General features: G+C 46.1%; 1 protein-coding gene across 1 annotated transcript; it reads right to left on the bottom strand.

The window, feature by feature from the left end:
- Positions 1-861: 861 nt before the first annotated feature.
- On the bottom strand, positions 862-11,721 carry Pfdn2 (prefoldin 2). The gene is made up of 3 exons (XM_089548911.1): positions 11,531-11,721; positions 8,988-9,111; positions 862-1,269 (listed from the first exon to the last, which is right to left on the bottom strand). The coding sequence occupies exons 1-3, from the start codon at positions 11,686-11,688 to the stop codon at positions 1,078-1,080; spliced, it is 474 nt and encodes a 157-aa protein (XP_089405037.1). The 5' UTR covers positions 11,689-11,721; the 3' UTR covers positions 862-1,077.
- Between the last annotated feature and the right edge of the window lie 2,726 nt (positions 11,722-14,447).

The raw sequence follows: 14,447 nt of genomic DNA, 5'->3' as shown, positions 1-14,447 counted from the left end.
TTCGGTTTCAACAGCTCTCCGACGTCAGTCATGTGAGGGATGAAGAAACTGCAACATAATCGCTGCTTCTTCATTCGCTACCACTCTGGCTCTAACGTTGTATTGAATTAAAACGACGATAACATCGCAGTTTTTTTCATGCCTCACATTATACCTATATCAACTTATACGTCACAGCCATCGCTCGGCTGTTGAAACCGGAACAGCGAGTGAGAAACCCGATAATAAATTATGTAGCGGTCGTAGCCGAATACCGCGTGGTAATCCATGTGTACTAATGCCTTACGCATCGTCACAGCAAAGAAAACACGCACCCAAAAGTTACGCGTTTATACTCCTTCAAGACGGTAAAAGAAGAGCAACACTCAATTGCGACAGAGGGGTTCCCAGTCCTCATTCGAATTTGCTGTTTAGCCAGTTTTCCCGAAAGTGGAATTAAATATTTCCCGCTTAAACATTTCTTGCGTACTCTCCACATAAATGTTTGCACTGCTGAGGACGGCAGGCAAAATGTTTCAAGACGCGCGGCACCCCTCGGGAGTTCCGATCACCTGCTCTTGCAAGCCACAGGTCGGTAGCGCCACCTATAAGTACAAGGACTAACTAAAAGGATAAAAATTGTACGCCGAGGCCAGTCTCTAATCTCGGAGATCATGCGTAAACGACACCGCGCTGCAACCGTTAGACATGCGTTATATGGCCTCAAAATGACTCCTCCTTAAAAAACATGACATTCACCTACACAGTATAACATTTCTTGACAGAAGCATCATCCACCAATTATTCATAAAAAAAATAGAACATTTATTAAGTGCTACCTTTTCAGCAGTTTCTGAACACTCAAGTGAGTAGGCCTGCAAGTGCATTCATATAAATAGGTTTTTATTGACTTCATAATAAAAAAGAGAAAGGCATGCCAATAACAAACAACTCAAAATTCCTTCAAGCACGACATGTCACCTCATTGTTGAAATGACATGCACAGTTTTATGGTCTGAAGCAGCTTTGGTAGTCGAAATGGAAGCATGAAGCTGCAGTGTGTTTGACAGGAGGCAAAAAAAAAAAAAGGTGATATCGTCAGACTAACACCCCGGTGGTAGGTTGTGCTGCTGCCGACTTCTCGCCCTCGCCACTATTGCCTGCTGCAGCAGGCTGAGGCTTAGGCGGTCCAGAAACCCTGATCTGGATGTTGTGCTTTTCACGGTACTCGTTCACCTCCTGGCCCTTCTGTACAATCTTCTCATTCATCACTTCCACTGATTTCGAGAGCTGCAAAAAAAAAGAAGCAACAACTTTATACTAATAACAGCAGTCTGAGAGCTGGACACATTTTGATGTTTCCAGCTTCAAAAAGCAATGGAAAAACTATTAAACTGTTAGAAATAAAAAGAACAAAACTGGAACTCAGCCCATTCCTTTCTAGCATGTTCCAATTGATAGAAGGCAACATGCTATCAACAAATTCCCTAAAACACAGCAAGTTAATATAGAAGATCTTAAAGGGCGTGTGACAGTTGTATCCTAACAACTGACAGCTTCCGAAAGAGCCTTGCCATAAAAAACAGTGTGATGCTATCTACTGCATTATTATGCTTCCAGTGTTATGCAGTACAGTCACCCTACGCTGTGTGAACAAAAAAAAAATGACATGATTTTGCTTGATTAGGCAAGAGGCGACAGAAGTACGCTAGCACTAGTTGTGCTTAATTTAACTTTACATTCATTGATCGCTGGGCATACTCATCGCTGGCGCAGTGTTGCAACAGTTAAGCGATGCGCCACTGCCCTGCAATGGCAGGTGCTGCCACTGGTGGGGCTCGTGAGACCCTGGTTGCTCTTGCCAAGCAACCTCTCACGAATAACCATTAACTGAACTGCCACCTGCCATGGTTGGCAGTTTGCTCACAATCCAAAAGGCAGGTTGTGATGACGTCACAAGGACACGTGGCATACGTGGCCCACCTGTCACTGAGCCCTTCAGTGTTGCAGAGGGACCACACAGAAAAACAGCGGCAGAACTGGCGAGTGGGGGCTATAGTGATAAACTGAAAGGGGACAGGGGAAAAAGCACACGAAAGAATGGTTGCGGGGGTGCTAGACAATTTCATGAAAAGTCTCCAAGCTCCAAAGAAGTTTATTCCCCTATCAGTGCATTAGTTTCTACACAACACGATGTCGACAAGTAAATATTTTGTGACAGATAATTGTGAAGGTGAAAGCCTTCATAACAGTGGCAAAAATGCATTGGTGGGATTCTCAGACCTTCACTGACAGGAGGCACTGCGACCAAGATGACATCACATGCACTATAGTGGTACAGCAGAACACCGCTATAGTAAACTCAGATATAGTAAACTGAAACTGCGGTCTTATTTCGCCTTTCATAGAATAAACTTTTTTCGTTTACAGTAAAGATGTATTTAATAAATGAACTGTTATAGTAAAGAGTGTCTGGCCATGGCGACATACTTCACAAGGAATGATGACATTGCGGCATACGCACAGTCTAGGACATCTCAGAGCCATAGACATATAACGGCATTATCGCAAGGCCAACATTCAGTGGCAAATGAATACCGAAGATCATAAAATGGCACTCTTTGAGACAGCTTAACCACCTGGATTGTGAGCTGTGACGAGAAGTCAACTTTGTGAAGGGTTTGTTGGGGCTGTAAGGTAATGTGCGCGGCGCACATGAAAAAAACAAAAGTAAAGCTGCCTATGAATGTGGAAAGAAGTTGGCACGGACTGATGAGTAAAAGTGCAGCGACAAGTAGAGCAGAGGAGAAAAAGGAGAATGTTCACAGCACTAGGCAGCGCGAAGCATAGGGCAGCATCGGCAAATGTGTAGACATGGTGGCAGTGTGTGGGTGGTTTTGCTGCATGCACTTCTAAACTATTGGCTCCTAAATGACACTGAAGCCGTAGATGACTTTGTGTTAAAGGGATACTCAAGCAAAATCTGAAAATTGAACAAAAAGGATGAATATAGATTCTCGGAATGTGATTACGCCGAAATCTAGTCGTCACTGCGCATATTTTTCAGCGGATGGTTTTATTTTCGATGTTTCATGAGCGCGCGCCAAGCCCTCCCGGTCGGCGCGAGGTGGAAAGCGTGACGTCATGACACCCTCCCGCGGCGACAAATATGGCGGCGCCCTTCGATGCATGAAACCTCGCTTCGGACTGGTTGCGTCGTTATTACTGGCCTCTTCAGCGCGTTCACAGGCCATAAATGGGCCACGTGTCTTTCGCTTCATCTCCTGTTGCACATAAGAAAACTTACGAGTAATAAATTTGCTTTATTTTTTATTTAGCGTGACAATTCTGCCCCCTTTAGGCTAAGAGGGCTGTCGGTTTGTTGACAACAATGCTTCCCCTCCTAACCACCAGATGGCGCCACTAGTCTGAACATCGTCGCGCTTCTGTTTTAAAAGCGAGAATGCTAGAAATTGCACAAGGTCCGGAAAAAGTAGCTGCATTTAGCGGACGTAAGCGTGCATACGGTTATGGTATGTAGACAGCATCGATTAACATTTTGACATATCTGTGTACGCCGTGAGCAGACGACAGACATGGAAAAGCCGTGAGTAGCGATGGCAATCGTGCTTCTGCGGGAACGGTGGGCGCGCGGGTGTTATGACGTCTAGTCGCAGCTTCCACAGGCGGCCACCAGGTGCAACGATACGGCAATAAATCGCGAAAAAAAGCGTGTTATCCGCCTTTTTCGCTAAAATGCTTGTCATATTTATCAATTTTAGCAGTCAAGCTCTTGTTTACATGCAAAAGAGCAGCTCCAAAAGTTTGGTTCAGTATCCCTTTAACACTAAATTCTGATTTTCATATGGAATCAAACTAACTTTATATTAGCAGCCGCACTGTATTCGTGTAAATGCCGTGTTTCTACAAGACTCGAAACGAAATCGAAAATATAACATAGCATGTGAAAACTGAAAATAAACTGTGACAGGATTTGCAGGGTTGATTTGAAGGGAAAACAACTGGCGGTGCGGCTGCCGCTGCAGCTCATCTTTCTCTACAAAATCCCCCCTGGCTGAAAGCGAGCCACCCTGGCGAGTCACGAGACAACCACACATACAAGTCATAGTACAATTTCAAGCGGGACACATGTACTATCGCGCTCAATATTAGTTGCAACGCGCGGTCATCGACCGGGGTTCGTTCCGTGGTGTGCCTCCTCGAAACAGTCGCTCGGAATTCTGGGAGAAACGTTTTCCTGCGCGGGGGTGCTGTTGTTTCCTGGAACAGCAGTTTCTCCCAGAATTCCGAGTGACTGTTTCGAGGAGGCACACAACGGAATGAGCCCCGGTCAATGACCGCGCGTTGCAACTCATATTGAGCGCGATAGTACAGGCACATGTACAGGGGCAATGGAAAGAAATGCGAACAGAGCAGATCCTAGGCACTCGCTCCACTGTTCTCATTTCTTTTCATCACGCTTTTACTTTGGTGGTAGCAAAAAGACGCTAGAAACGTCTATGATATATTCCAGAACGACTCTAACGTCTTTCTCTAACCAAGCAGGTAAAAGCGTGATGACAAGTAATTCCAACAGCGGAGCATGTAGGCGCTGCACTGTTTGCGTTTCTTTCCATCGTGATAGTACATGTCGTCGGTGCTGCCACCTGCAGATGACACACGAGCCTACGTCTATGCAGTGCCACAGCCCCGCCGTGTCCGTCATCTCTCGAGATGTTTGATGCATCCTGTCACCACATGATCACTCGCTGCCGTTCGCCATCTCCATGCCCCCACACGGTTTCACTGCTGCGTAATCATTTACCTACACCCCAGGAAAACTAGCTGCCGCAGTTCCTGAGACAAGAACTTCGTATCCAGCAACCAGTTTAAGGCCTCGTTCCGTCTCCTACGAATCTGCTCGACGTTTCTGTGGAGGGACTCATCGCCTTGGCACTTGTCAATACTGCCGCTGCTGCCTCTGTGATGAGTGAGAAACTGAGCAACAAACTTCAAAAAGTGATGACGCTATCTGGTTTTTCACTTCACACAGCTAATGCACAGCAAATCTCGACTTTGGCCGCCTGCACAGCCAGCGTCATCATTCATGGCTCTTTATATATACCGTCGAACTCATCGTTCTGTCATTGAGCTTCCATGACATCATTTTAGGTTGGGACCTTCTCTCCCGCCATGAAGCACTCATCGACTGCACTCGTACTGAGCTTGAACTTTGTCCATGCAGCGCTGCCTCACCTGACGCTTAGTCTTCTTCATGGAGCAAACTGCCAGTGACTGACGACATCGAGATTCCTCCACGGTCATCCGTCCCCATCCCTGCCTCCTGCCTCTTCTCACCTGACAGAGCCATTATCTTCACACTGTCCAAAGTTTTTACCTCTTGCCACAATCTGGCTGTACCATTCCCTGTGTTGGCTGTCCTTCTAGAAAGATCCTACAGGACCCTTCGCTCACTGGGCCCCATGGCTACAAGAATACAATATCCGTGTCATCTATCGCTCCAGCCAAAAACACGACACTGCTCTCAGCTGCCGCAGTGTCTGCCACTCGCAAGTCAGTTGCACTCCGCTGTTGTTTGCAATGGATAATATGGACAGCAAGCAGCAGAAGGAGCCCTGGATAGCTTGTCTTGTAAGCCTTCTCTCCAATTCCCTCAGCAGCACCAGTGCCTCGTGCCTTACGCCACAGGCTGCACACTTCGTCATTCATGATGGGCTCCTGCAAAGCTGCAACTACGTGTCTAACGGCCAGAAGTAGCTGCCTGTCATCCCTGCAAATTTACGGTCGACATTCTGTGCCCTATTTCACAATGACTCGCAGTCCGCTCATGCCAGTGTCTTTAAAACATACCCACGACTCCCTCTCTGCTATTATTTGTGTGTTATGTTCCTCTATGTCCGCAAGTACGTCCGCTTGTGCTCCGTCTGTTAACATTGCAAGCCCCATCCACGCCACTCAGTCGGTCTGATGCAGCCTCCCTTTGCCCTTCCTGGCTTTTTGATTGCGTTGGGATGGACCTCCACGGACCACTTCCATACACTGCTGTTGGCAAACGCTGAGTTGTTGTAGCCGTCGATCACCTGACACGTTACGCTGAAACCGAGGCCCTCCCTGCTACTGTAGCGCCACATGTTGCCTCTTTCATCTTTCATCATTTCATTCTTCTCCATGGAGCAAACTGGGAACTACTAAGCGATCAGGGGCGCGTCTTTCTGTCTGAAGTCATGGAATCTCTTCTATGACAACATACTGTCACTCACCATTCCGCAACGGCTTACCATGCGCAGACTAACAGCTTGCCGGAACGGTTTAGCTAGATCTTGGGCGAGATGCTGTCCATATACCTGTTTTCAGACCATTCCAACTGGGATATGATCCTCCCCTTCATCACCTAGGCCTACAACACTGCCACGAAGCCCACCACTGGCTTCCCACCATTTTTTCTTCCCCATAGGTGAGAACCTTCCTCCCTGCTCGATACTGTACTTCCTTACCGGTCTGATGAGTGAGTGCTCAACCATCTCCGAAGCTTCCAAGCACACTAAGGAGTGCCGTCAGCTCGCTCGGTTGTTAATCTCCAGCAAGCAGGGACATCAAAAATTCCACTTCGACACCACCCACACTCCTGACCATTTTCTACCTGTCACCTCCACCACGTTGTAATGGGATTTACAGGGTTGATTCCCAGGGAAAACAGCTGAAGAAGAGCTAGAAAGGATGGCAGTCCAAGCTCTGACAGTTACCGCAACAATCTTGCGCCGTGCGCCGGCAGTGCAGCTGCCGCCACTGCCCATCTTCTTCTTTACGAAATAACTTTTCCATAAAAGAATAACAGGCGCAGGACGGAAGGTATTTCTCAGTGTTTCTTATATAAACTGACACTATGTGTTTAGCATGTAGCCAATTAATTACCACATCCATGCCATCACCAACGATTTATATGGTAAAGACACTAATGCAGTAAAGATTTTTGCTGGCCAGAGTCACTTTAACACAGAGCAGTTCTATTATGCTTTCAGTTTTACCCGGCAGTGATAGCGCAGGCAGCGCTTTTATAAGCTAGGAAAGGTCAAAAAATAAAATACCGGTGTCACCACCACTGGTCATTCTCACAACAAACCACACTGCAACAACAGTTTTTCTTCAGTCGTTTTTATTCTTACCTTCACAAGGTTGAATTGAGTTGCGCGAAAATTTTAAAATCCAACTGCCTCAGCAATAGATGCATCTTTTGCTGCTAGACAAGCCTCAACACAGCCAGGACGGGTCACAATCGGTTTTTACTAAGAACAAATATTAAACTAAGCCACTCTCAGTGCCCTTTAAAGTACTTAAATTGTGTCTGCCCCGAGACAGGCTGATTTCTACAAATCAGATGGTCCTGCCATCTGGTGGCTAACCCAATCTAAGCCAAGAGTGATGACATACTTTAAAACCAGCCCCAAAATAGCATCTACTCTTATTCCTTATTATCGTTCTTATTAAAATGAACACATCTTAAAATTACAACCTTGTTGGAAGGTGGTGGTGGCGATAAACATGTTATTCAATAAAGAGCTCTGCACCCCCCAAACCGGGAGGGGCCCTTAGTACAGGGCTCTTACAGCCTTAGCCGTTTGCTGCGCAGGTAATTCATATTTCTTTGGTCGTCTAGGCTTGAGCTGGACAGCGCGGCCGCCCACTACTCAAGTTGTGGGTTTGGGATTTTCAGGGCAGCCTGCATGCTTTGGCAAGCCCATGTAGTGTAATGCAGTGTGGGGTGTTCCTCACATAGAGGGGCATGTGTTTGGGTATAATGTGGGGCGTATGTGGTATAAGAGGCTGAGGTGTGGGTATATGTATGACTGTAGCTGCCGCCAAGCTACGGCTTCTTCCGGCCCCAGCTTCTTATGTTAGAAGGCTACTCTATACTCTACATTGAGGATCTTGCTTGCAGATTTCGATTACATGTCTTGAAGAAGCACTGCACAGCACAACTACACTCGAAATTAGTTTATTATTATTTTTCACTTGTCCGCACAGCTTAGCTAGTATGATTATGTCACAAGCCCTAGCACCTTGTAGAACATTTAAATTTACCCTAAAGCTCTCTCTTCAATGATTCCCTGTCAAATGTGTTAGCGGGCGCCATTTTGACGTGTTTTCTATTTGTTTCTGCGAGGACCGTCCGTCCCGTTTCTTTTTTTTTTACGAGCGACGTGGTGCGTGTCTTACACCCCCGTGCGAGAGTCGGTGGGCGGCAGCTGCGGTGGTGCGCACTGTGCCCCGAAGCAGTGTTCCCGTTTCGGAGGGGCGGTCGAGGCTCGGACGCTGGACCGCTCCCACTCCCCGGCGTTTCTTGGAAGAGAGGCTCTCGCACGTGTTCTTCTTTTCTCTGTGTGTTTACGTGTTTTCTGAGCGTATTTGTGTGTTTGTAACTGTGAGAGTGTCAACTTTGATACAGAGCAGATGCCCTTTGTGGGGCCCAGAAAGAGAGCGAGAAACAAGCGAGACGAGTTTTGTTCTTAGTGTGTGTCCGAGCGTGTGCGCGTGCGGTTCGTTGAGCGGAACGTTGTTCTTAGTGTGTGTATAAGCAGGCTTTGTACATTGTGTATATATTAAACTTGCATATTCTTAAGTGTAATTTATAGTCCATCTTTCTATCTACATATATAAATATTCCTTCATTGTATATTGGTTAGCCGAATAAGCTAACAAATGCTATGCTGTTTTTCAGTGTGAGCGCTCCATTTGCATCATCAATGCAAGTAAAGTTTTCTAGCAAGAAAGGAACTTGCATTTAGTAGTGCATTGTCAAACAGGCTCACAAAAAGGATGCAGCATTGTGATATGATCGGCTGAGCATCGAAGGCATTACCTGTGCTTCTCCACATGTGTAAGTGCCTGCCAACATTCAAGCAACCCCGATATATCGAGATAAAGAAACTGAACATAAAATAAGAGGCATTTTGATGCCCCTTTAAGAATGAATAGCACTGAGGACTTACATTTTCTCTGTTCCGCTCCACTGCAGGAAGAATGTCCTTCACTGTCCTTTCAACTAGCACACCTCCGACCATTCGGTAGCACCTCCTGTCACCATCAACCTTCTGAAGTGCTTCAGCAACCAGGCTGGAAAAAAAAAAAAAATGAATTGTGGCAATAAAATTGACTTCTCACATTAATTTGGCACCCCCTGAGGCAATAATCAATTTAATTAGTGATTTGTGGGGTAATGTCTCAAAGCGACTCGGGCTATGAGGGACGCCGTAGTGAAGGGCTCCGGAAATTTCGACCACTTGAGGTTTTTAACGTGCACTGACATCTTACAGTACACAGGCCTCTAGAATTTTGCGTCCATCAAAATTCGACCGAATGCGGTTTCTATTTGCTGGACACAATGCCTCCAAAGTGGGACACCAGCTGATGACCGTCTGCAGTTGGGCTAGTTAATGACATGCAAACACGACAGGAAATGGTGCATAGAAACAGTACAAGAAAGTGACGACACATGCACGGCATTGCTAACCAACTTAGTTTGTTCCACAAACAATGAATATGGGAAACAACAGAAAAATGCATGAACAAAAAAATGCATAACACACCAATACAGGGACAGAGGGCACAAAGACTGATGGCACAAGAGACTGGACGAGCCGCTCACAACGATTGCTGACTTGCTTAAAGGGAAATTCCAGGGTTTTTTTGAGACCCACATATTGTAATGAAATTTTTACTGCAGGTTTTCCTCCTTAATAGACAATAACCTTATCGATCTGTAATATTTCAAGTCCTTGGTTGGTTGGTTGGTTTATTGGTTTATAACGTTTAATGTCTTAAAGCAACTCAGGCTAAGAGGGACATTGCAGTGGAGGGCTCCAGATAATTTCCACCACCTGGGGTTCTTTAACGTGCGCTGACATCGCACAGTCTAGCATTTCGCTTCCATCAAAATGCGACCGCCATAGCTCGTATCGAACCCACATCTTTAGAGTAGGCAGCTGAGCAGCATGGCCACTAAGCCACTGCGTCGGCTTTTGAAGCTCTTGACATCCCCTGTCTTATGAATGAAGATGATGTTAGCACTCTTCCAAGGTTCAGGTATGCTCGAGGCCACAAGGCACTGTGTATACAGGTTGGCCAGTTTATCTATCACAATATCCCCAACATCTGTGAACAGATCTGCTATTACTCAATCCTCACCAGCTGCTTTCCCCCTAAGGAGGTTGACTTACTTCCCACCTATTCGATAAAAGCTAATCATGGACTCACTGAAGCACGTAGGCAAAATTGCATTTGTACCTTAGTGGAGATATAAGCCAGGTCCTAAAATAATCCATTGCCGTGCACACACAAGCTGCCTTGTGTTTCCTGCCCTGAGTTTTCAAAAGCAAATGGTTTCATTTTGAACAGTTCCGTGCCTCGACTATCACAGTGTTTCCACCCCACCTTACTGAAAAAGCACGTTGTGCCATGCATAACATGAGAAATCTAATTTCCAAATCCAATTTCCAGACAGCACTAACCGTAATGAGCAGCACAGCAGTTTACAGTTTCATTTAGCCACACCTCTAAAACGCAGAAAAAACCCTTTGTGAGCTGTATGCACCAAATGTTCACAAGTGGAGGGTTCCGGATTAATTTTGACCACCCGAGATTCTTCATCCAGCCTTTTAATTTCGGAAAACGGGAGTTTTTGCATTTCACATGCAGGAGCAATGCCCTTGTTGCCCCACTCACCCACATCAAAAGACGGCACTACTAGACCCATGTTCTAATCGTCATCATCTGAAGCGCTCTTAAAATTAAACTCAACTACAGACCAAAGCTGGGAGATGACATCGGATGAATAGTAATTAAAAAAAAAAACATGACGTGGGCGATAACCATGAAAATATGTAGCTATCTACTCTCAAACTGCATGAACCAATGCACTCCATGTGAAGTCAGAAAAGTCAGGCCATGGTAATACCAGGTAATACGAGTTTCATCGTGGTGGAGCAGCGCAAAGGACGGGACACAAGACGAACTTGTGTCCCGTCCTTTGCGCTGCTCCACCACGATGCAACAGCACCAACTAGCCCAGCAACTTGCTCTTCTAAAATACGAGTTTCTCGTCAGTATTTAAATGACACACTCAACAAAATCACAGTGACAGGACTATGACAGATAATGAATAAAGGAACTGGCTCAGAAAAGGAAGGCAAAGCTTTTAAGCTGTGCGAGGCTGATTACAGCAAAAACAAGTGAGTGGACACCGATAGGTTGAATAAACTTGACCGGCAAACGTAACACCACCCACGTGATATTTCACGCGGCCATGCCCAGCTAGTCCACTGCACGCCCACGCGCATCGGGTTACAGTGTCACTTCTAGGCACAGTTACAGCCTCAATAACTATTTTAATGTCATCTGATTATGACTGCCCTTCCGATGGTAAACGCCAGCAGATGGCAGAGAAAAGCCAATGCTCAGGTGTTCGACAACACAGGGCGAAGTCTTGCCATTGGCAAACGTCAAGCACGATGCGGCGTGAAGGCAGTGCACTTACTTGTGCTCGTTAAGTTCCATTTCTAGCTCAACGAGCTTCGCTGTTAGGGCACGCTGCTCTTGTCGTAATTGATTAAAACCGTCTACAACACTTTGCTCCTGAGCTTGGCGTTTCATTTCGTCTTTCTTCGAAGACTTCTTTTCTCCTTCGGCAGCCATGATTGCTTTAGAACTCAGGATGAAGTTTGATTAAGCCGTAGGGCGTAGTTTCGGCACAATAAAAATATTAAATAGTAAGTTAAAACTTTCTAAAATAGCGTTCAATATAGCATAAAAGTGCTTAAAATATACTTGAAGTGTAAATTTTACGAGGAATAAAAATCGTACGCCGCGCTTCTGTAAACAACGTGGCCTCAAAAATTAGCCACGCAGCACTAGTGATCTCGGAGGTCACAATAAACAAAAAAGATGTTCTATGATATAAGGCTAGATGTCGCCACATGCACAACAACCGCCGAGAAGGTTTTTTTTTTTTTTAAGCCATTTAAGCCATTGCCTAATTTATTGCTAGATGTCGCCACTTGCGCAACACGGGTTGAGAAGGCTTGGAATTCGGAAGCATTTCATTTTGCCGATTCATTTGGAATGTATTTGCCGACTTTAATAAAGTGTTTAATAATTCGCAATAAGTGCTCCGGAAAATGATCTCCCGTTTAGCACGCGGCAGCCCTCCAACTGGAGTCTTTAATGAATGAATGAATGAATGAATGAATGAATGAATGAATGAATGAATGAATGGTCGACTATAGACTGTTCCGCAGTTAAATGCACGCAGTAGAATGCTCCTCACTGCTAAACCGGTGAACTTTTCGCGCACAAATTAAGCACAGAAATGGGTTCCGGTTGGTAGAATTGTTCCTTTGGGCCACTTGCCTGAATCAATAAGCAGAAGTCGGATATTCGCATCGTCGCGGCGCTGACGAAACGAAACAGGCCGCTCGCTCAGCGACTGCGCCGGTGGCGCCATCTCGTTGGTCGACCGTGGAGATAAGGCAAACGAGGGGGTTCCTTTGCGGGAGGTTTGAACACTCTTCAGAAACAGCTTTATCAATGATCTCAAAAACCTTAGTTTTACCAAAACTGCACAAAGTTTCAAGTCTTTCGCGGTGCAACATTTTCAAACCTCCCGTAAAATATTCCCCAACCTACTTTGCCTAATCTCCACGGCCAACAAACGAGGTCGGTTTCCTTGGGACATCTAGAAACCCTTCGTCGCTCTCATAGCTGTGTCCATGGGCGCTCTCCATTGAGCGGCCTTGCCACTTGTATGCAAGCACCACAATCATTTTCGCCACACGGTCCAAGCGACTCGCGAGATTTTAGAAGTCTACCATTCTATTGAAAGCAGGAAACTCCCGTATAAATCACCTATCGCCTTGACTGATAAAAGGTTTCGTTCATGGACAGCCGTTTCACTTTTTTTTTTAATGCGTTAGCATTATAAAGATCTGTTCAAGCCGAAATGGCTACTGCCCTAACATATGTGGCCTCGTTGCTGTCACACGCGGCCGCTTCAGACGTACCGAACTTTAGACCCAGGTTGCTATTCTCCAGGAACTCGACGGAACCAATCAATAGTTTAACTGCCACCTGCTATAATGGGGAGTTAGCTCACAATCCTTTGGGCAAGTAGCTTCCTGCCTGGAGACCGGGTGCTCGGGAAGGTTGATCTAGGTTTAACGTCCCAAAGCGACTCAGGCTGTGCGAGACGCCGCAGTGAAGAGCTCCGGAAATTTCGGCCACCTGGGGTTCTTTAACGTGCACTGACATCGCACAGTACACGGGCCTCTAGAATCTAAACTCTACCGCAGCGGCCGGGATCGAACATGCACCTTTCGGGTCAGCAACCGAGCGCTGTACCCACTGAGCCACCGCGGCGGCAGGTGCTCGGGAAGGGCAGCAGTCTCACAAGCCCAACCGGTGGCTGTGTTTGACGGCGACCAGCCGGGGAGGTGGCGCATCGCTTAACCGCTGCACCACTGCGCCAGGAGCGTTATGGTGACTCCCAGCGACCTATTAATGTAAAGCAGATAATGACCAAATCTGCATATGTGGGCATTAGCAAAAACAGAGCCAGCACCAACAGAAAATGCGAACGCATTCAAACGATCCGCCAAAGATCTCTTAAGAGTTTTGTTTCCCTTTTGTCATTGGATGACATTTGCAATCAGCGCTGTGCCCTGACTTGGACTGCAGATTGACGTTTTTCTCTCTTTTACTCTTCTTGTCCTTCCTAGGTGTGTACGTAGTATTCCAGTCTGGTTTGCAATAAATCTTCCGTTGCGACTCAAAGCGTGTGCCGTCTGCTTTCTTTGTGTCCCGTCGCCACCCTTACCCACATTGCTCTGTTTCAAAATGAGAGTGGGTTTCTTTTTTTCTCCTCGAACGCGCCCATGTCTTAGGTCTCTTTCTTGACACCTGTACGCTCACGGTATCGATATGCCGGAATATCGATATGACAACCTACCCTGCATTTGTGGGACCCTGGAAGAGAGAATGCGGAATATGTATATATATATAGAGAGAAGAGAGAATATGTTGCGACCTCAGGAGCGAACATCAGTTTAAAAATGAATGAATGAATGAATGAATGAATGAATGAATGAATGAATGAATGAATGAATGAATGAATGAATGAATGAATGAATGAATGAATGAATGAGCTTTTATTTCCAGTCGAGATCAAGGTGTGTAGCGTTTGTTAACTAGCCCACTATCGCCGATGCAAGCTCTTTTGCTGCGCCCTGCGGCCGGAAACATGAGCTTTGTTGAATGACATTCCATGTGTGCGAGTTCATGACACTAATAATTGCTCTGGCAGCAACTGGGAAACCACTAATTGGCAAAAATTGCCGTACCATATAGATATACGCGCTGTGTTTACGCATGCCGCGCCTTGGTTTCGACCGAGACAGCCG

The sequence above is a fragment of the Amblyomma mixtum genome, chromosome 6 (assembly GCF_055824585.1).
Source record: "Amblyomma mixtum isolate Tamu chromosome 6, ASM5582458v1, whole genome shotgun sequence".
Taxonomy (NCBI): Eukaryota; Metazoa; Arthropoda; class Arachnida; order Ixodida; family Ixodidae; genus Amblyomma; species Amblyomma mixtum.
This window is presented reverse-complemented; position numbering and strand designations above follow the sequence as displayed.